This window comes from Thamnophis elegans, chromosome Z, assembly GCF_009769535.1.
Source record: "Thamnophis elegans isolate rThaEle1 chromosome Z, rThaEle1.pri, whole genome shotgun sequence".
Lineage (NCBI taxonomy): Eukaryota > Metazoa > Chordata > Lepidosauria > Squamata > Colubridae > Thamnophis > Thamnophis elegans.
Window position 1 is genome coordinate 57,368,019 of NC_045558.1, and position 21,501 is coordinate 57,389,519.

At 38.7% G+C, this 21,501-nt stretch overlaps 3 protein-coding genes and 1 non-coding gene across 4 annotated transcripts in view; 2 read left to right on the forward strand and 2 right to left on the reverse strand.

Annotated features, from left to right (window-relative positions):
- The window catches only part of SLC6A20 (solute carrier family 6 member 20), a 66,227-nt gene extending 62,366 nt beyond the window's left edge, over positions 1-3,861 (forward strand). Inside the window, 3 exon segments of the mRNA XM_032238033.1 lie at positions 1,687-1,846; positions 2,049-2,214; positions 2,649-3,861. Coding sequence (XP_032093924.1) covers positions 1,687-1,846; positions 2,049-2,214; positions 2,649-2,780 — 458 coding nt within the window. The 3' untranslated portion in view covers positions 2,781-3,861.
- SNRPD1 (small nuclear ribonucleoprotein D1 polypeptide) lies at positions 3,830-8,179 on the reverse strand. The gene is made up of 4 exons (XM_032238032.1): positions 7,890-8,179; positions 6,860-6,936; positions 4,974-5,165; positions 3,830-4,008 (listed from the first exon to the last, which is right to left on the reverse strand). Exons 1-4 carry the CDS (start codon positions 7,901-7,903, stop codon positions 3,932-3,934), a joined length of 360 nt encoding a protein of 119 aa, XP_032093923.1. The 5' UTR covers positions 7,904-8,179; the 3' UTR covers positions 3,830-3,931.
- A 3,726-nt stretch (positions 8,180-11,905) lies between these two features.
- TRNAR-ACG lies at positions 11,906-11,978 on the reverse strand. Its single transcript has one exon. It is a non-coding gene; the product is annotated as a tRNA-Arg (tRNA).
- A 464-nt stretch (positions 11,979-12,442) lies between these two features.
- Positions 12,443-21,501, forward strand: part of SACM1L (SAC1 like phosphatidylinositide phosphatase) — a 44,452-nt gene continuing 35,393 nt past the window's right edge. The window contains exon 1 of the mRNA XM_032236679.1: positions 12,443-12,666. Within this exon, the coding sequence (XP_032092570.1) occupies positions 12,611-12,666 (56 nt within the window). The 5' untranslated portion in view covers positions 12,443-12,610. The remainder of the gene's footprint in view (positions 12,667-21,501) is intronic.

Below are 21,501 nucleotides of genomic sequence, written 5' to 3' on the forward strand. Positions count from 1 at the left end.
AGGGATCCCCAGGCCTCGCAGGTCCTTTTCTGCCTTCCTGAGGCTCTGCAGCCACTCCGATCCCTTCTGCAGCGCGGAGGCTTCCTCCCCCCTTCTGCGACTATCCAGATGCTCGGGGCGCGTGCATGCACACGCTGGTCAGTGCGAGGCTTTTCCCAGCGGTTTTGAGCACGTTGGAGGAGAGGTGAAAGAATAAAATGAAAAAGCCTTGCTGGAAAAACAATCCTGCTAGAATCCTGAAAGAAAAAACTCCTAAGTCTTCGAAGAGAAGGGAGAGTCAGAGTAACACTCCTTTCAGGCCGTAGACTGAGGTTAATCTGGGGGAGTTGGAGGAGGTCAGTAGGTGTGGCTCCAAAAGATTACCTCAGTCTCCAATAGGCAAGAAGGCTTGGTTAATACCCATTGGTTACTCCTCCCACGCCTTCTCTTCGGAAACAAGGATGCTCACATTTGTATTCAGCAGGATTCATTAACTTCTCTTTTTATATAACACATTATATTATAGAATGTTTTCAACATGGTAGCAAATACAAGCAAAACACAGGCAGAGAACAGTTTCTGTTTTGGTTTAGAGCAGCAGACTAGTTTTGAGCTCAGCATAGACTCAGAGCTACAGAGCTAAGCCACACCCAGGCTCCTAGCTGTCTCCAGCAAATACTGTTTCAGTTTCCAAACAGCCCTCATTGGCTGACTCAGTTGCCATGTCTCTTCATTGGCTGACTTTGTTACCACATCTCTGCCACTTATGAACTCTCATACATACTGACATGAATGTTAACAGTACCATGGCAATTGTTCACCCTTACCATCAACCAGACACACTTCAACATTCCCCCTGCCTAGTCCCCCTTCCTGATAATGGTCTATTAGGCACTGGCCCTACTGTGCTAGCCCACTACCCCTCCCCCAATGGTCCTCCCCACCCTCAGATACCTCATGTGCACTTAACAACCTGTGCATTCAATTAACAAATGAATTCTCAGGTTACGAATGTAATCAGCAGGCTCTATTACTTTTGTAACTTGAGGATTATCTGTATAGCTCTGATCATAATCATGCATAATCCTTCTTATAGTTATATGTGAATGCCAACTGCAGGCAGTTCATCTTCTAATCAGCTCAATATCCATGACTACAAATGTGAACATCCTTTTCTAGAAAGAAGCCAATTTGGCATAGTAATTAAGGTCTTGGGCTAGAAACTGCGATATCATCTATTCTAGGCCTGCCCTAGGGACAAAGACAGTTGAGTGACCTTGGGCCAGTGCCTTTCTCTTAACCCTAGGAAGAACACAATAGCAAACCACTTCCCAAAACCCTGCCAAGAAAATTGCAGACTTGTTTAAGCAGTCACAAGGAGTCAAGATTGACTTAAAGGTACTCCCCACTCCAATTGTACCTATAATCTTATGGGACAATGCAATTTAGACTTTTTTATGTTGTATATTTATTTAAGGCCAAGATTCACACTATATAGATTATTTTGCTGTAAGATAGTTTTCTCTCTGTAAATTGTGTTACTATATCAATTATAGCAATCAGCAGTTAAGTTGAAAAAAACTGCAGTATATCTTGTCTGATTTGAAATTAAATCAAATGACCATTATTTCAGTCAGTAAAAAGAATATAACATTTGTTCTGATCCTTTTTTAACATTGAGATTGAAAGCATTTATTCTTTTTATAGGCTCTGTGTGCATTGTCAATTGTGTCATTGGCCTAATATTTACTACAAGGGCTGGTAACTATTGGTTTAATATCTTCAATGATTATGCTGCTACTCTGTCCTTGCTACTTATTGTACTGGTGGAAACTATTGCTGTTTGTTACATATATGGGCTAAAAAGGTAAGAAGTCAATAATGATGCTTCTTTCTTACCATATAATCTTGTTGTCATTGCATGATTTATTATTCTGCATTTATATATCAATTTCTTCCAAGATGTCAAGTTTTTTTTAAAGCATTTTAAGATAGCATTCTAACCTATTACTTTATAACATCTGCTTTTTAATTGGAATGATAGATGCCAACAGTATTTATTTCAACAGATTTAGTAAAGACCTTTGCGTGATGATTGGACACGAGCCAAGTTGGTATTGGAAAGTTTTATGGGCTTTTATCAGTCCAATATTAATCATAAGCCTGTTTGTGTTTTACATCACGGACTACATCAGGACAGGGATATCCCAATATCAAGCCTGGGATGCAACAGAGGTATTTCACTGAATGTTTTTTCTGTTGGCAGCTTAAACGTAGGAGCTGGGCAAAATGGGCAGTCTAGAAATATGAAAAATAATTCATAAAACACATATCCTTTTCTAATGTGGCAGTTTTCCAACATAGAATGCAATTTTCAAACTTGGCCAGTATAGAAAAAAATATATATTGGCTGGGAGTTCCAGGAATTGCAGTCCAATAAAACTGACCAAAGTTGGAAAAATGATGAAAAAAGTCTGCCTCCTAAATCTGAAATAATTCTATAATTATAATTAGTTACCAAAATTTAAAGCATGAAAAATTATCACTGTGAAAAGAATGCAAATTGAAAAAATGTGATCATTTAGTAATATTTTTACCATGAACCCCAAGATTAAAACAGCAACATATTTTTCCTTGGCCATTTCATACTTCGATTATGTCTCCTGTAGGGGCAACTGGTTACCAAAGATTATCCAAGAGGTGGCCTAGCAGTTATTGGTCTGCTTGTGGCATCAACATCATCATGCATACCATTAGGAGCATTAGTAACTTTTATAAAGCTCAGAAGAATTCGCCAGTAATTGGACTTTAGCAACTGATGCAGCTTTCACATTCCAGCTTGAAGATTATACCGATTATAGGTCACAGCAAGCAACAAAGCAAACCCTGGGTATACAAATATCCCCACCAAAATAGCCATTCTCCATTTAAAAAAAACGCTTTGCAGCAGAAGGTAACTTGAGATTGATTTTGACAGATAAAGGCAAGATTACTTGAAAAATTGATTCGGTGCAATTATGCAAAGGAATTCTGGCATATGTGAATATGGTTGTAAAACATCCAAAATGTTGTGTGGTACAAACTAGCTGCAATGTGTGCAACTGATTTTTCTATATGGACTCATAATTTATGCAACTCATTTTCATGGTTGTTATCTTTATGAGCAAAGCATTGTCAGATTCTTTACTACCTACCAGAGCTTATAGTTCTTTTGGGAATTATGGACATTCATTAGATTGCTATCTAATGAATGTCCGTACTTCCCAAAAAAACTATAAAAATAATGGGTAACAGGGCTGGGAAATTTTAAGGGCTACATTGGAATTATGAACTAAGAAACTAAAGACATACATATTTTAGTTGCATACAGAATGTGGTATATTTAAATATTTTTTATCAAATGATAGAAACTTAAGTCAAAAAATTATGTGAGGAAAATTGAAACTACTTGCCTGTGTTTTACATTTTTATTGCTTTTAGGACAAAGGGACTACAGTCAAATGTTTTTGTTTCCCTATTCCACTCTTCAAAAAAATTTCAAAATATGATCAGCCTTGCTTACAAATTATTTTGTTCCAAAACCATTTGAAATTATAATGGTGCTGGGAAAAAACTTTACAAGCAATGTCCACATTACAGTCTACAAAGCACTCTCTCAGGCACAAGTGCCATTATGGTCAGCAGAGATTGCACTGTACATGACCTGTTATCTCCCCCCCCCTCTATTTAATTAGAATTAAATAATTCTAATTAATGTTAGAATTAAACATTTCTATTTAAGTTTTGGCTGTCAAAGTTAAAGATAATACAAGTGTAATCAGGGGTTTCATGTAATGTATGAATGCAGAACTTGAACTTAGTGACACATTTTCCACATTTGTTTATTAAAACTGATATAAAACCTGTTAAAAAACCCACTTTGGGGCTTTTTTAAATAACAGATACAAAGAAATTATCGTCTTGGACCCCCTCTTCCTCTTCCACGCCCTCTTCCACGCCCTCTTCCTCTTCCACGTCCTCTACCTGCAACTGAACATAAAATAATACAATCTTATTTTTTTTAAAGGCAATCATACCATAGTAGTTTTTACTGTATAACACTTGTATTCTGTATATATTTTTAATTTTAAAACTTATTCAAAGTAATTCAAAAGTGAAAAAAATATCACTATTTGTTACAAATTTGTTAAACTATTCTCTTTTCTTACAATGATCTTATCAAGTCACTTATCTCTGCTTCCAAATACTGAAAATTGGTATGTTTTGTGAAATATATACTTCTAAGAAATAATGCTCTAAAATATGTAACTTGGCAATATTATTCTAAAAATATGGGCCAGGTCTCCAATCTTCCGATTTTGCACCCTTTAAGTTTTTTTATCCTGTCTGATGTCAGCTTTAATGGTGTCCAGCCACATGTTTTCTTTGACAGCCTGGTTTCCTTTTACCACTAACTCTTCCATAATTATTTCGCCAGTGAATTCCCCTGCACGAAATGGCCAAAGAGATGCAATTTCATGATTTTGCCTTCTAGTGACAAGTGTGCGGTTATATGCTCCATTAATTAATTACAAGACAAGGGCTAGAGAATTTAAGATTGGAAGAACTTTTTTGAAATGAGAGGAAAGATAGCATGTGATTCCTTTATTCAAAAATTAGCCTTACATGGTATCTAGTCAGATACCAAACAATCTATACTTTAGTTTTATAGAATCAAAGCTGATTTGAAGGGGTGTGATGACAGCTCACTAAAGAAATTATTAATCACATGATTATGCAAAAATAATAGCAGTATATGAGCAAGTAATCCTCCAACTTTTATTTTTGAAGTGGTATAAATCAATGTAAAATAACCCTTTCATTGTTAAAATTTATTTTTAAAGCCATTATAAGTAAGAATTAACGCTGCAATTTAGGCATCATTATAAATGTTTAATTAAAATGTTCTTAAATGAAGTAGATATTTATGCTACAGTCTGAAATCAAGAACTAACCTGCTTCCCTTTTTTTGGATTTGACTTTTGGTTCAACATCTACCAGCAAAGTATCAAGAGGTAAACTGTCTGGCAGAATAAAATATCTGATATTATTGCCTCGAATGCTCAATGTCTCCAACTGGACAGGTTCTCTATTCTTCAAAGTCATCTTTACAGCTTTAAGATGGGTATTCATGCTGACATCCACTCCTGAAAAATAAAGCATAGAACATTTCCTAATCTTATAGGAAGCTATATTATTACAAAATTGCCTACCTATGACCATACAACTAGCATAAATTACTATTGTAATATGTGAGAATGCGTTTATACATTTGATTATCACTGTAGAGAGCTGAAAAACATGAGGATCATAAATAAAATTAACACATTTTTTAAAAACCTGCATTTTCTTAGAAATGTTTGTCTGCACTGCTTGAAAAAATGTTTTCTTCTTTAATATACTCAATCATATTTCCTACTTACAGAAATTCTTTCCTCCATTCACTACTCATGTGCTTGACCTCTTCTCCAGTCATTCAAAACTCCGCCCCACATCCAGTGGTGGGTTCCGGATCCCGCTGCAAGTGGTACACTGCAACAGGGCTCGCCATCCACCACATGAACCTGTTCAGCCCGCACATACATACCACCCACGACACTCCAGCTGCTCGGTGGAATGTCACGCATGCACCTTACGCATAAGCCCCAATCAGCTCAAATAGCAGTAAGGAGAGCGGGCGGGCGGGCCCTCCAGAGCATCATATTGGAACGGTAACTGCTGCTCCCAGCAGGCACCCATATACCCACTGTCCCCATCACAATATTGTTCTAGCTAGAACTATGATTTCTAATAAAGCAAATAAGCCAGCTGGCCACACTTCCTCCCTTGGCAACTATCAGGCCTTTTGTTCTACCTGATGTTCTACAATTAAAAAAAAGCTTTAAAAAAGGAAAACAAATATGCTACCACAGCATATGGGGGGGCCCAATTGCAGTCCACTACCAAGCCTTGGACCATATCGGACCAGGCAATGGAAGTGACAGGCGAACACATACATCCCCACTTGCACAAGCAGCAGGTGAGCACATTTGCGAGAGTACAGGTGTGCATGCCTGCCACCACATGTAACCATTCCTTCATCCTCCTCTGTCGATCTGCAAAGCCGAAAAAGTTCGGAAACTGTGTTACAAGCCAAAGTTTATTTTCAAGAATTATTGACCATAAATGGTCTACATATAAATCTTCAAAATAAATGTTTGCTAAATACAACCAGATCTTTTACTTGGATGTTTGCCTAACTGTCCAGAGAAAGGTAAGCATGGATAAAGAAATATCCGATGGAAGAATTTACTAGTGGGGATATTCATTACAACTGATTACGACCATTTTGCTCAGTGGAAATTCCCCAGGAGTTTGCAAAAGTGTCACACCATATTCTTAAGATACCAAATGTATTCAGTAGTGAAGAAAGGTGAGGACTCCTAGCTGGAATATCACACAAGTATTAAAGTATAAATGACAATTTCTTTTTTATTTTGACAATGAAAACTTTTGTGAAAATGTTGTCCTTGATTTCTACTAAACACAAAATATCGAAAGTGCAATGCTCCAAGAATAGCTGAAAATACTGGTAGTTTTAGAAGTTATAGAAAAATCCATATAGTGACCTTGAGTAAGCGGATTTATCAGTCTAATCCAGGAATGCAATTCTAATAATGCTAGATATTTCTCAGTGCAGATGCTGTAGTTCTATTTCAAAGCATAAATATACTTGCATCAATAAAATGGAAGCCACATACACACACTCCTGATTTAAGTGAGACACCTATGAATTCTGCCAAATATTCAGAATTTTATTTAATTACAATTTTTGATAATTTTTTCATCCAGAACCGCATACCTGTAATGGTTCCATGTACCTGAGTCCCATTTTTCAGTTCAATGGTGACAGTTTCATGACTAAGTTTCATAAGAAATCTGCATAATTGGAACAAACATGTTACTTTATATGTAAATTAATTTATTTACGTAATTACAATAAAAGCTGAAATTCATGCAAAAAGCAAATGTCTCTACAAAGCAAATATCAACAACCCTTTGACATTAAAGTCATTCTATTGGCTGATGAATGTTATTAAGCAAAGACAGGTAATTATTTGTAGTAACAGTTGGGAATCTTCTATCATCCAAGTAGTCAACCCAGAAAGATAAGGAATTGTATACAAGATTTAAGCTCTTGAAGATATAATACTAAGGTCTGTATAAATGCTGCTTTAATCTGCCACTAAGTAAAGTCAGATCAACTCTTGATGATGATGATTTTGGCTATTTCAAATTATAATACTCATGTCCCCAACGCACATCTTAATTGCTTGCCTGTCTAATTAGGTAGGTAATGGGCATTCATGATACAGCCTCTACATACATAGTTTGTTTATAATCTGTTTCAACCTCTTGATTGTACTTGCCCAATAATATCAATAGGTGCAGCTTTACAGTTAGCAGACTGAGGCTTAGCATATGGTGGTATACACAAATGAGCAGATAATAATCACTCACATTGAATAAGGTTGTCTAAAAACAGATCTGCAAAATATTGCTATTTGAGCATCTATATTTTAACCGTATTTTAACCTATGTCTGATAGGATTTCGTTGTCTACTCTGTACCAGAAATAGCTTCGCCGCCTTTTGTGAATGGCCACCTATTGAAAGCAAATTATTGGCTCCGAAGATATTTAAGGGTAATACTGATTCTCATTTTAAAATTGTGCCTCAAAACTGGACAACAAAAGGTCTTCAGCATGTCGGAAGGAACCAAAGTCTAGAGAGGGGATAGGGAAAGTGAGGCGGCCATGAAAAGAAGCTAGGGCCCCTTGGCCCAACGTATTTCCAAATTATTCCCGCCTTTCCCGAAGAGCTGACACTTACCGCACGAGTTTCATGGCGGAAAGGCAACAGGGGCAGTTCGAAGCGGCTAAAGCAGATACAGAGGCTTCCCAGAGGGTGAGAAGCCAAAAGGAATAATGAAAAAAATTGAGCTAGGCGCAGCCACCTCAAACTAGGCCGCTTCCGTTACTCACGAAGGGAAGCAACTGGCGCGCTTCCGAGCGAGTGCTGAATCAATGGCCGGAAGCACCGCCCTCCGTTTTCTGTTCCGGATTTAATTAGAGGGCCATTTTAAAAGAAGCGCCTCCCCTGCAAGATCATCATATGTAACTTCATTGCTTCAATGTAATAAGGAAGGGAAGCTTTGTGCAAAAAAATAGGCGGGACAGAGTTGTGAGTCAAGAACGTAGGAAAGAAAAAAGCAGAGAGTAGAGCTCATCTTTAAATCGCGGGAAGCTTTGTGCAAAAAATAGGCGGGACAGAGCTGTGAGTCAAGAACGTAGGAAAGAAAAAAGTAGAGCGTAAAGCTCATCTTTAAATTGCTCTTTAATGGGCGTATTATCTATTTCCCAGGTTTTCTGTGGTCTTTTAGAAGAGGGTGCGACAAGGACTTCTCTATTAAATTAATGGGTGGAGAAACAAGCACATGCCAGAGAACTAAGGTACAAATTCCGGATACCTCCAATTGGATGTAAGAGGCGCTGAGCGTTCTACTTTATCAGGAACTCAAGGGCATAAAATTCTCTAGCCATGTGTTCGATATATGAAATTATTCCAGATGAATAAAAACTGTTTTCTCTCTCCCTATATGTTCATGCCTACAAATAGGGAAGAAAAATCACTGATTCTACATTTGTACTAAATATTTGTTTGCTAAAAAGTGAAATTTTGAAGAGACTTGTAGAGTTTAGAATTATTTACACGCTCAGATTTTAAGAATCTGTGTGTTCACGATAGGAATAAAAGAATAAAAATATCATTTACAATTATTTATTGTATGATTTTTTTCCCTTGTAAATCACAGCTGCACAATGGCATAGTTTAAATATCTGATAATAAAATCTAACATTGTAAGTCATAAACATGCAAGCCAGTTAGATTGATTGACATATACTTTCATTTTGTACAAGTACACATGCAAAATAGTATTCAAGCAGCAAAACTAGTTCCTGTTCCTATAATTAATTCTGCCCTTTCTCCAGCTTTAATAGAGACAGTTATTGATGATTTCTAATAAAGCAAATAAGCCAGCTGGCCACACTTCCTTCCTTGGCAACTATCAGGCCTTTTGTTCTACCTGATGTTCTACAATTAAAAAAAAGCTTTAAAAAAGGAAAACAAATATGTTACCACAGGGGCCCCCAACTGCAGTCCACTACCAAGCCTTTGACCATATAGAACCAGGCCATGGAAGTGACAGGGAACACATACATCCCCACTTGCACAAGCAGCAGGTGAGCACATTTGCGAGAGTACAGGTGTGCATGCCTGCCACCACATGTAACCATTCCTTCATCCCCCTCTGTCGATCTGCAAAGCTGGAAAGGTTCGGAAACTGTGTTACAAGCCAAAGTTTATTTTCAAGAATTATTGACCATAAATGGTCTACATATAAATCTTCAAAATAAATGTTTGCTAAATACAACCAGATCTTTTACTTGGATGTTTGCCTAACTGTCCAGAGAAAGGTAAGCATGGATAAAGAAATATCCGATGGAAGAATTTACTAGTGGGGATATTCATTACAACTGATTACGACCATTTTGCTCAGTGGAAATTCCCCAGGAGTTTGCAAAAGTGCCACACCATATTCTTAAGATACCAAATGTATTCAGTAGTGAAGAAAGGTGAGGACTCCTAGCTGGAATATCACACAAGTATTAAAGTATAAATGACAATTTCTTTTTTATTTTGACAATGAAAACTTTTTAAGAATCTCTGTGTTCAGGATAGGAATAAAAGAATAAAAATATCATTTACAATTATTTATTGTATGATTTTTTTCCCCTTGTAAATCACAGCTGCACAATGGCATAGTTTAAATATCTGATAATAAAATCTAACATTGTAAGTCATAAACATGCAAGCCAGTTAGATTGATTGACATATACTTTCAGTTTGTACAAGTACACATGCAAAATAGTATTCAAGCAGCAAAACTAGTTCCTGTTCCTATAATTAATTCTGCCCTTTCTCCAGCTTTAATAGAGACAGTTATTTAAAGGTTCTTCCCATATTTGCATTTAGCTTCCAAAAGTGTTGAAGCAACCCTTAAAAAATGTTGCACCCCACTGTAATTTTAAATGAGACAAAATGGGAAGTAATACTTATGTTACCTTATTGTGGCTGTGAGAGTGGAATGTGTTTTGGGGTGGAATAAGCAAAGAATGTTGGGAGTGGATGTCAAAAATGTTTTCTCCAGTGACCAGCCATATGCAAAAGTTATCTCAGCTAAAGCAAATGTCTGGCAGAAGGCAATAGTGAACTACTATTTTATTTTTAAAAAAACTACATGCATAGAAAATTTAAAATCATTACAATGAGAAAATTTATGTAATCATTAAGTGTCAATAGTGACTTGATGCACATAATCAAAATATTCACTTAAAAATCTAAGTAAATTGAATTCAATTTTAAATTAAACTAAACATTTAGTTTTTCTTGTGGCTTTGAGTACATTGTGGATCATGCCTCCTGCCATATTCTTGTTTTTGGAATAAATGCATTTGATATTTGCTGCTCACTTGTCTTTCATTTCATAAGCAATTTAGCAGTAGAACTAATGAGAAAAATTGCAGTCCAAGAAAGCTTACACTTTACAGCTTAATACATTTATGCATTGTCAACTCTAAACACACATTACAGACAGAAAATGTGCTATTATTAAACTTATGATATTACAAGAAGTGGGTTGCTCCCAGTTCGGCCTGGATCAGCTGAAACGGTAGTTGCGGCAGCAGGAGGCTCTGCCCACCTGCCCGGACGCAGAAGCATCATGTGCACAAGCGAACCGGTAGTAAAAAAAACGGAAACCCACCACTGGATGTTACCTAGTTAAGTAATGAATTGTCTGCAAAAAACGCACCATGTTCAGAGATCACAAAGGACCCCCACAATTCAATCCTGAGCTACAAATATTCTCTTCTATTGGTATTATACCAAATTGGATGTTTCAATAAATGCTTTTGAGTCAGGAAGAAGAAAAAATGCCATTGCAAATTGTGGGATCATCAAACCAGACATATACTATGAATGAAGCTGCTATAATCTCTAAAGCGATTGTATATTTAATAGAAGAGATATGGTATATACCTACTCTGTGGGCAGAAATTGTAGGTGGCCCCTCATGAATGGCACATGTTCTATATGTATATAAAATATATATAATGCTGATCATTACCTATAATGACAAGCATTATATACTATAGACTTACAATCCAAGACTTACAATACTAACTATATGTGTGTGTGTGTGTGTGTGTGTGTGTGTGTGTGTGTTTTATTTGTGCTTCCTCCCATAATTGGGGCTTACCAGGGGTTGTGACACTAAATATCTATCATCTATCTATCTATCTATCTATCTATCTATCTATCTATCTATCTATCTATCTATCTATCTATCTATCTATCTATCATCTATAGAGAGAGGGGGGGGGAGAGAGAGAGACTTAAAATCCAAATGGTAACCATTACAGCAATGGTGATAGATAAGCATACTGGGAGGCACCCATTACTCCTTGTGTTGTTACATTTTGTATCAGTTGTAGCTGGATGGTCTCCCCTCCCCCCCCCCGCTCTTTTCTGCCTTGTCTTGGGCACACACTGCAGCTGTGAAACATCTGAGGCCCCACAACGTCTAGTTTAGCACAGCACAATTTTTAGTATTAAAGCTATACTAAATACTGATATCCCTGCCAGGCATGGTGTACAAACAATATTGGGGCAGAAGAAATAGCTAAGTTGCCGTTAGTCTAGGAGTTATAAGTTGCATTACTAAATAATATATGAAGCTTCATATAACAATAAATTAAAAGATTTAAGAAGAAAAAATTTAGCATCGAGCCAGCCAGGAGTCGAACCTAGAATCTTCTGATCCGTAGTCAGACGCGTTATCCATTGCGCCACTGGCCCACGCTGGCAAAACTTGGAACTTTTTTGCCTGTATTCTAAATTCCGCCACATTGTAAATTCCATACACAGGCTTTTTGCGGGTAGTGCCGTACGTTAAACTAATCAAAACCTTTCGACAGTCTTTCATTTTAGACCAGTATTTTTCAAACCTGGCAGTTTGAAGATGTGTAAACTTAAACTTACAGACTTCTCCAGGCAACATGTTACTGGGGAATTCTGGTAGTTGATGTCCGCACATCTTCAAGCTGGAAAGGTTGAAAAACATTGTTTTAGACCTTAGTTAGGAAACGCTGCACTTCCATAAATCGAAATTACAATTGATGATAGTCAATACCACGTCGCTTTCCATTCGTTGCCTAGAGCTGGAGCTAACGTCACAATTGTGGTTCCCGCCCACTCATCTAGTATAGGTTGGCGTGATTAGAACGACAGATTCCACCAATCCCAGCTTTTCTAGTCATTGCTTCGCTTTTAGGAGAAGCCGTGGAATGCTTTCTCATTAAGTTTGTCCTAAGTGGTGTGCCGTCTTGAAGGCCTAGGCGCGGCTGCCAAGTGACCGGGAAGCAAGGGAGGAATTCTAAATAAAAAGCAGGCAGAGCCCGAACGGAACTCCGCGGCGGACGAAGGAGCAAATGGGAACCAAGGTGGTAGCCGCGGCAGCAGCTGCTGCCTACGAGGAGCTGAAGCTGTGAGTGAGCGGCCAATGGTCGGCGGGAAATACCATTTCTAATTTCGTGCCCCTCTAGAGGGTGAAATAAGCCCTCGTATGAGGGTGCCTCTGGCGCCTCCTCCCCTTCTGTTTTGTCCGACTACGTCCTGGGTCGAGTCTCCCCCACTTGTAATAAGCGCTTGCCGTGGGAATTGTTCGTTCAACGCATATGTCGTGCACCAGCTGGGGAAAGGCTATCCCCCCACCACTCTTGGCCTCTACTAGTTTTCCTCGCTCCAAGAAATCCTCTTTTCGATTCCTTTTTTTCATGTATTATGGCCGATAAACCCAACCACCGAAGCTTTCTGGGTCACTTATTCCACCCCTGTTTTTTGCTTCTTCCGTGGCTTTTCTTCTCTAACCTCTCAGTCGAAGTTGAAGTCACTTACGTGGTCAAATCAGCTCCAGCACAGCCGACTCGCTTACAGGGTCTGAAAATATTTCTTTGTGGAGTTTACTCTTCAGTGATACTGAAGTCTCCCTTTCCTTGCTAAAATCATCTTTGCTTTTTTCATAGCTTTGTCCTGGTAAAAAAGTAAGAGCCTGTCTCCCCTTTCCCAGACCGAATAATATTTTTTTGTTACTGGCCCTGTCACAAACCATTCAAGTGATCTAACCTGCAAACATTTTTGCAGCATGAATTACTTTAACTGGATAAGATGAAATCTGTAGTTCAACTGATATGAAGGTCATTAAGTTGACCAAGAATGAAGAGGACTCTTCTATTGTGCAATGAGCTGTTGTAGGTAAAGGCTTATGTTATTAGAAGAAGCTCCTTGCAACATAATAATGCTAAGTTGAATTATGAGAGCACAATAAATCCATGGTTTTATTTGATGTAAAGACATTTTTACCTTTACATAACTGCTGCAATAGTCTGCCTAATACTAAGTATTGGTGAAAGAGAATCTTTGGAAAGCCCAGGCAGGCCATTGTCCCTTCATTGTTGCTCCTTGAAATGTAGAAACCTGGGCCAACCTCTTCCTAATGCGTACATTATGGAATTATGGGGTTATAATGCTTGCATAGTAGTTATGGTAGGGAGTGAGGCAGTATATTGTATTCTATGCAATACTATAGTCTCCAGAAACAATTTATCTAGATAATGAAAGTTACCTCAGTAATAAGATTAAAATCGGTTTGTGTGTGCATACACACACACACACACACACACACAAACATTTTTATACACACACACACACACATATATACACACACGGATTTTAATCTTATTACTGACGGAGTTTTATATGTATGTATGTATGTATGTATGTATGTATGTATGTATGTATTATGTATGTATTTAGTGTCACAACCCCTGGTATGCCCAAATATGGGAGGAAGCAGACTGCTTCCTTTCTCTGTCTATCGGCACGTCACAAGAGACCCTCATGACAGAAAGCCATTATTTTTACTGTTGCCTTTGTTACATTTGTGTTGCATTTGTGCTGATAAATAAATAAATAAAGGGAGACAAGTATAGATCTATTTCAAGCTGTAGTCTCCAGGAACAATTTATCTAGATAGTGAAAGTTAGCTCAGTAATAAAATTAAAATCATATTTTGTTTGTTTGTGTATATATATAAATATATGCACATATACACACACACACACACACACACACACACACACACACTTTTATTACTGAACTAACTTTCACTATCTAGATAAATTGTATCTGGAGACTACAGTATTCCATAGAATGCAATATACAACCTCACTCCCTACCATAACTACTATGCAAGTGTTATAATCCCATTATTCCATAATGTACACTGGCCTAGATTTCTACATTTCATGGAGCAACAGTGAAGGGACAGTGTCCTGGGCTTTCCAAAGATTCTCCATTACTGTATATACTCAAGTATAAGCCTAGTTTTTCAGCCCACTTTTTGAGCTGAAAAAAGCCGCCTCGGCTTATACTCGAGTCAGTGAAAAATTTGCCTGAAATGGAGGAGAAAAAGGGGCGGGGCCATGCCGCTGGGTGACGCTCGTGAATGGCCCAGCGCCCCTGAGTTTCCCCTCCCTCTGTGTCAGTTTGCCGCGCAGCGTGCACCGCACCATCCCCCCTCCTCACGTTCTAATGTAATGCAGGGCTATCTTACGATTCCCCCTCCTGCCGCTCTGCAACGATGTCCCACCTCCTCCTTGTTATGGCAAGCAGCCACATAGCGATGTCCCACCTCCTCTGGTACAGTGATCCAATGATAGGAATCACTGTGCCGTGTGTCATAGGAGGCGGGACATCATCATCACAGCGGGACATCAGCATCATGAGGTGAGTGAAGTATTTCATTGAATACACCGGTATTGTGTGATAATAATTTGTTATGCAGAGCAAATTTTTACAATGGCTACTGTATATTTAATGGGCACAGGCAGGCTGTATATGTTATTCAATGGGCAATGGCATTATTGGTATCTATTTTTATTTTTGAAATTTATCGGTAGCTGCTGCATTTCCCACCCTAGGCTTATACTCGAGTCAATAACTTTTCCAGTTTTTTTGTGGTAGAATTAGGTGCCTCGGCTTATATTCGGGTCGGCCTATACTCGAGTATATACGGTACTCTTTATTTTACTGATTTTAAGCATACTTACATGGTAATGCTGTTTAGGAATTCAGTGTGGTAGAACTTCCAAAAAAGATCACAAAGAAATGTTGAATTAGTATTTTAAAGACCATTGCTTTTATTTATATATTCATTTATTGATAATAAGTTATCTAATAAAGTTGTTGATCAGTCAAATTGTATCTTGGCTTATCAACCCTTACTTTGTGTTATGATATAGTGATAGGAAACACATTTTATATGGGCTGTTCTTTCTGAAGTGTACAATTAAATTCTTAATATTTTTGATGGAATTTAATGCTTGATACATACATTCCAGTAATCTCATCAAATGGAAAAATATGCAAATATATTTTTAGCCTAATTCAATTGCTTAATGTTTATTATTCTTTTCTTCTTTGATAAAACTGAAATTGGGACAAGCTGCTACAGTGTTTCAACATAACACTGCAGAAAACTTTAAGCAATATTCTTCACTAACTATGGTAGGTTTCTTAAGAATGAAAGCTGAACACATGAAGGCTGCCTTCCTCTTCAGGTATAAGCTTTCTATATGAGTGCTCTGAAACAAGTTAATGAAGATTTTTTTATTGTAAATTGAGGAGTAGGTAATATGTAGGCAGTTGTCATAATGGCTTTAACAGTGACTATGTGTATGAAGTTTGATTGAAATTAAGAGGGTTAGCTTCTCGATCTGTCACACTACTACTAATAATGTAATCCACCCAGGATTATCATCATTACAGATTTTGGTCTCTTAAGGATCCAGGTTTAATATTGAAATCTCTATGACAAATGCAGACTTTTATACGATTATATCAGATAGAACAGGAAGCAGGTAAATGGATGAGTGTTGAAACTCATGTTTAAAAATTACCTGATGGAGTAGAAGGATTGCATCTTGATTGAGAATCTCCCTCCTAAAGCATTATGCATTGTCTTTGCCAGTCTCCCACAGCTGTTAGGCTGATCGCTTTCAAAGCCAGATTACTTCAGACTTTGTTGATACAAGAGAAAATCCAGTTTGAAAGAACCAAACTTTGTTGCTGCCTAAAGAAGAATAATTCTGAACCCAAGAACTAGAGCAGAAGAATATGCTGGGGTTCAGAAGTAGACAATTTCATAGGACTGTGGAAGAAAAAAGTTGTGAATATATTAATGCTGGAATTAGTTGCCAGAAAGAAAAGGCTTTCAAAGTATGGAACTGTGTATATTGAGAAAAAGATAAGTAAATGGCAATTTAGAGATTTCACATTATGGAACAAATTGTTAAAATGTAAATATAACAGTTTTGTGAACGAAATTGGACTTTTTATTATGTCTCAAATTGCTGGCCAAACAAAAATTATGTTGTTCTCTATGCTGGTAAAAAATTTTGTTGCCCCTCTTGCAATCCCCACCTTTTATATTTATATTTTGAGTCACTGTTGAATGGTGTTATCCTCACTGGTGAATGTACTACTCATTATAGAAAACAATAATGCCGTGTTTCCCCGAAAATAAGACCCAGTCATTTTCTTTTGGGCTTGAAAATAAGCAATCAGGCTTATTTTTAGGGAGGTCTTATTTTTTTGACATGCAGGAGGCAGTGAGCATGGAGGCCAATGGAAGCGGGAACACAGTGACTGCTAGCCGCACCCTCTCAGACTCATTGTCTGCTTGCCGTGGCTGCAACGGGCGAAGTTCTCAGCATGTCCCAGCCTCCAACTGCACTACCTGCTAGCCCAGCTGCTGCTGGAACACTTCTCGGGAACGGCGAGTGCTGTGCTAGCCGTGACTGCCCATGCTGCTGCCAGGGTCCGAAGAGTGCCAGACTCATAGCTGTGGGCCTGGCATCTGTAGCACCAAGTCGATGTGCAGGCTGGCGCTCAGTGCTCCAAAGGCAGTGGCGAGTGAGCCGGCACAGGTGGCATGGCTCTACTGACAGCCACTTTTGAGGGGGCCCTGGCAGGCCGGTGGAGCTCCAAAGATTTTTGATCTGGGATGAGTCATCCCACGCCACACAGGAATAGCTCAGCAGGACAGCTAAGAGCAGTGGTGCCAGGAGGGCGAAGAGTCCTGCAAGGCTACGGCAGCATGGGCAGCGCTTGGCCACTTTTAAGACTTGGGGATTTCAACTCCCAAAACTCTCCACAGCTCCCCTGGAAGTTGGAAGTTCGATTGTACCCTACGATAGGAAGCCTCCACCCCAGTGGATGGTTGTCTGCAAAAGCTGAGATGGACAGCCGGAGGTGGGGGAAGAAGAGAAGGAGAAAGCATGGACCTTTCTCAGCATAAAGCTTCACAGAAAGCAAAATCAAACCTTGATTGGAGGGGGAGATTTTCCTGTGAGTACAATGTTAAAAGTTAACATTTCAGAAATGTAATCTGTAGAATTCTCCAAGTGCAACTCTTTGCCACAGCTTCGGAGCAATCCTCCTTCCTGCTGCAGGGCCACCACAGAGCTCACACAGGGCAGTGCAATTGCTGGTGAAGGGGGCCCTGGCAGACCAGCAATGGGAGAGGTGCTTTGGAGATATGGACTGAATTGCCCCATTTCAGGCAGGAGCAGCCCCGCAGGGCTGCTGAGAGCAGTGCAGCCAGGATGGCGGTGAGACCAGGCAAGGCCAGAAGAAGCAGGTGCAGCAGTCCCAGCAGCCGGGCAGAGGTGGGGGGAGCCAATTCCGACATGCTGCATGGCTTTCTGCCTTGTAGCATCCTGAGCAAGACCTGAGCTCCAGGCTTGGTAGAGCACAAACCGTGGTCGACGCGTGCTCTAGAGCTACAAGGTGAGTTGTGGAAAAAAGGGGTCCTTGGCTGCGAGGTTGCCTGGCACTGCGGGGAGGTTCGGGGCTGGCAAGAATGCACTAGAAACACCTCCATGTGCCCAGAGAGACAGAATGAGAGGCAGCTTCTGGCCCCAGCTATTCCTTGGAGCTGTGATTAATGGACTGAGCCTCCATGAGGTGATCAGGGAATGGAAGCGCTGCCTCCTTTGCTGGCCACATCTAACCCCTTCACTAGGGCTTATTTTTGGGGTAGAGCTTATATTAGGCCCATCTCAAAAATCAGGCTAGACATTGTTTTCAGGGTAGATCATATTTTTGGGGAAACACGGTAGTTTCCTCTTCTGGCTTTGCTGCTTTCCACTTCCAGCATGTCACTGGTCAGTTTAAAAACCACCTATCAATCTATAACACTAGTGACACCTGTCTTAATTCAGGGCTCTGCATTCTTTTTCCAGGCTGGTTTGTTTGTGATTTCATGTCTTTCTTGGGTCCCAAGTTAAAAATAATAATTTGAAAAACAACATTCAGATGCTGTTCTGATCTATAGCTACAAATATCAGAATAGTGCAAGTGTGGTATTCTATGGAAGTAAAAGTTGAATTTTGAAGAAACAAAAAGAGTAATACTGCTTTTGAACTTTGGTGTTAAAAATGATTCCTGAGAATATTGTAGATGCCAGAAAACAAAGCAATGGATAATAAAAAAAAACCAAAAAAAAAAAAAAAAACCTGGAAGTTTTCTTTTGAGAAACAAATTACACTGGGCAACAATAATTTTGCTTCCGGAATGCTTTTGGATGTATCTATGGATTTTTGGCTCTTAATCATGAAAATAACCTGTAACCTCTAATGTATTATTTTATAGAAATCTCTTTTTGCATTGTCTTATATAAATTTTAAGTTTTACTTGTGTTATAAGATGCTTTGTGATCTAATGCATATCCAAGTATGCATAATGGGCATATTGCATAACATTTGTGGAACTGTACAGTTTGGGCATGCCCAGGCATGCTTGCACTGGATGGTTGGAAGAAATGTCCTCCTGGATTCAGTTCCAAGTGGGGGGAAAAGACACTGGAAAAATGGAAGCTGCTTGGAAAGATAGTTTAATGGTGGACAGGACCACATGGTTTGAGGTCCTGAACAGAAAAGTTGATCACATGCTTCAAGATGTTTGGTGAAAAAAAAAAGAGAGAAAAAAGGGGCTTGCTGGTTTTTTTATGCTCTGTTTGGCCCCATCTCTCTGGTTCCTGTTCCTGTGTAAGAAACGTATTCTGATTGGTTGTCAGACTCCCATGGGGCCATGCAGGGGCAGCTCTCTAGGTTTGTTTTGAGTTCAAGTTTGAGTTTCCAGGTGCCATGTGATGAGTCTGTGGAAGGCTAATACTATCGTGCCTTAATCCCATCGCCCTAGAGCTGAAGGGGAGAACTCTTTTATTATGTAGAATAAACTGGCTTGGGCATTTTAATGGTCTATTAAGGAAAGTGGGAGGTATTAAGAGTGAGTCTGTTTCCTGCCTAAAAACATGTTTCTCCATTTCTTATCTAGGGAAATATAATATTTTTCATTTTCAATATATTTCATTCTTGTAGGAGAGGGGTGGGTGCTAACTTCCTAAAATGAATGCTGCTTAGAAAGATAGAAAAGCAGCTCACATGCATAGACACTACTTATTACGTTGATATTGGTTTCCATATATTTTGATCTGATATCATTGTCTAGATGTATGTAATTTACATAACAAGCCAGTATAGACTTGCTATGCTAAAGGATGATTGGTAATATCAGAAGTGTCTCACCAATGTCAGAACAGCTGTGGTCCGTTCTGCTATATTTGTGGTGAGTACATGCTTTAAGCCTCAAGACACACTATGACTGGACTTATTAAGAAAATGTCTGAACTGTACTTTTGTTGTATCAAGACAAGGCCTCTGAAATAATTTGATTCCAGGGTAGAAAAATGTGGCAAATGAACTGCTTGTTGGCCCGACAAAGATATTTTGGCTGTGCTTCAAATAGAACTTAAGCTCTTTAAAAAATTGTGTGAAAGCAATGAAGAAGGAAGATGAAATTTTCATGATTTGAGACCTATATTTCCAGGAACAACTAAGATTAAGAACAGCATTTTTGTTGGACCACAGATCAGATATGCCATTAATGACAAATAGTTCAAAGATCTGTTAGTAAAGCCCCCCAAAAAATATTTTGGAAAGCATTCAAGGATGATATTGAGAAATTTCTTGGCAACTACGGAGCACCAAACTATATTCAGTTGATGGACAAATTTTTTAGAGTATACAACACCGTGAAGGACTACATGTCCTTGAAGATTCATTTTCTACATTTACACTTGGATTTTTTCCCCAAAAAATATAAGTACAGTCAGTAATGAACATGGTGAAAAGTTTTACTAGGACATTACTATAATGGAAAAAGAGTATCAGGGCAATTAGAATCCATCAATGCTGGCTATTGTTGGACACTACAGCGACATGTATCAGGTACCTAATACAAACAAAAATCGACAGCAAAACACCTTTAGCTCTGTTAAACATTCAGCTTGTCAGAAACTTGTCAGAAGTTTTCAAGTCCCAAACCTTTGGGGAACAAAATCTTGTCCAGTGATCATGTTTTGGACATACAGTATTATGCAAAGTTGTAGCGCTCTGGAGAAGGGTTTAATGCTGGGTAAAGTGGAAGGAAACAGAAGAGTAGGATGACTAGCACTAAGGTACATGGATTCAGTTATATTATCAATGATTGCACTATTGGAAGGCCTGAAGAAGAAGTCAGAGAGAGATCATCATGGAGAAAATAGTTATGTGATTGCAAAGAATTGGTGTATATGTTTGATGGCATATACAGCTGTGTGAAAAAGTCCTGCACACTTTATGGTTTAAGGTTTACGGTTTATGACATTTTTTGGATAGGCCATTAATTTTATGATATTTTATGTTGCTATGTAAGTATTGTTATATTTAAATAAATACTAGTGGTTTTTAAGTGAAAATCGTGAATTCCAAGCAGTATATTGAAGTCCTGGAAAAGACCATGCTTCCTTCAACTCAGCAACTTGTAGGGAAGGACTTTTACTTCCAGGATGACAACGCTCCTTGTCATCGAGCCAAGTCCGTCCAGCAGTGGATGAAGAAGCATGGTGTTCGACTCCTGGATTGGCCAGTTTAAAGCCTGGATTTAAACCCAATTAAGAATTTGTGGGCCAAGATTGGTTACAAAATAAGCAAAAAGCATCTGAAGACCAAGCAGGAGCTGATTGAATCCATTATTGCAGCCTGTCACCAAACATCACGTGCAAAGACTTATACAGTCTATGCCGAAGTGATGCCGCCTGGTGATAAGCAATAAGGGCTGCCCAATTTCATATTAGTAACCATGTTTGGTTATTTAAACAGTCCTTTTCAGGGCCACAAACAATAAAATTGCTAACAAAACACTAGTATCGGCCTTAGTA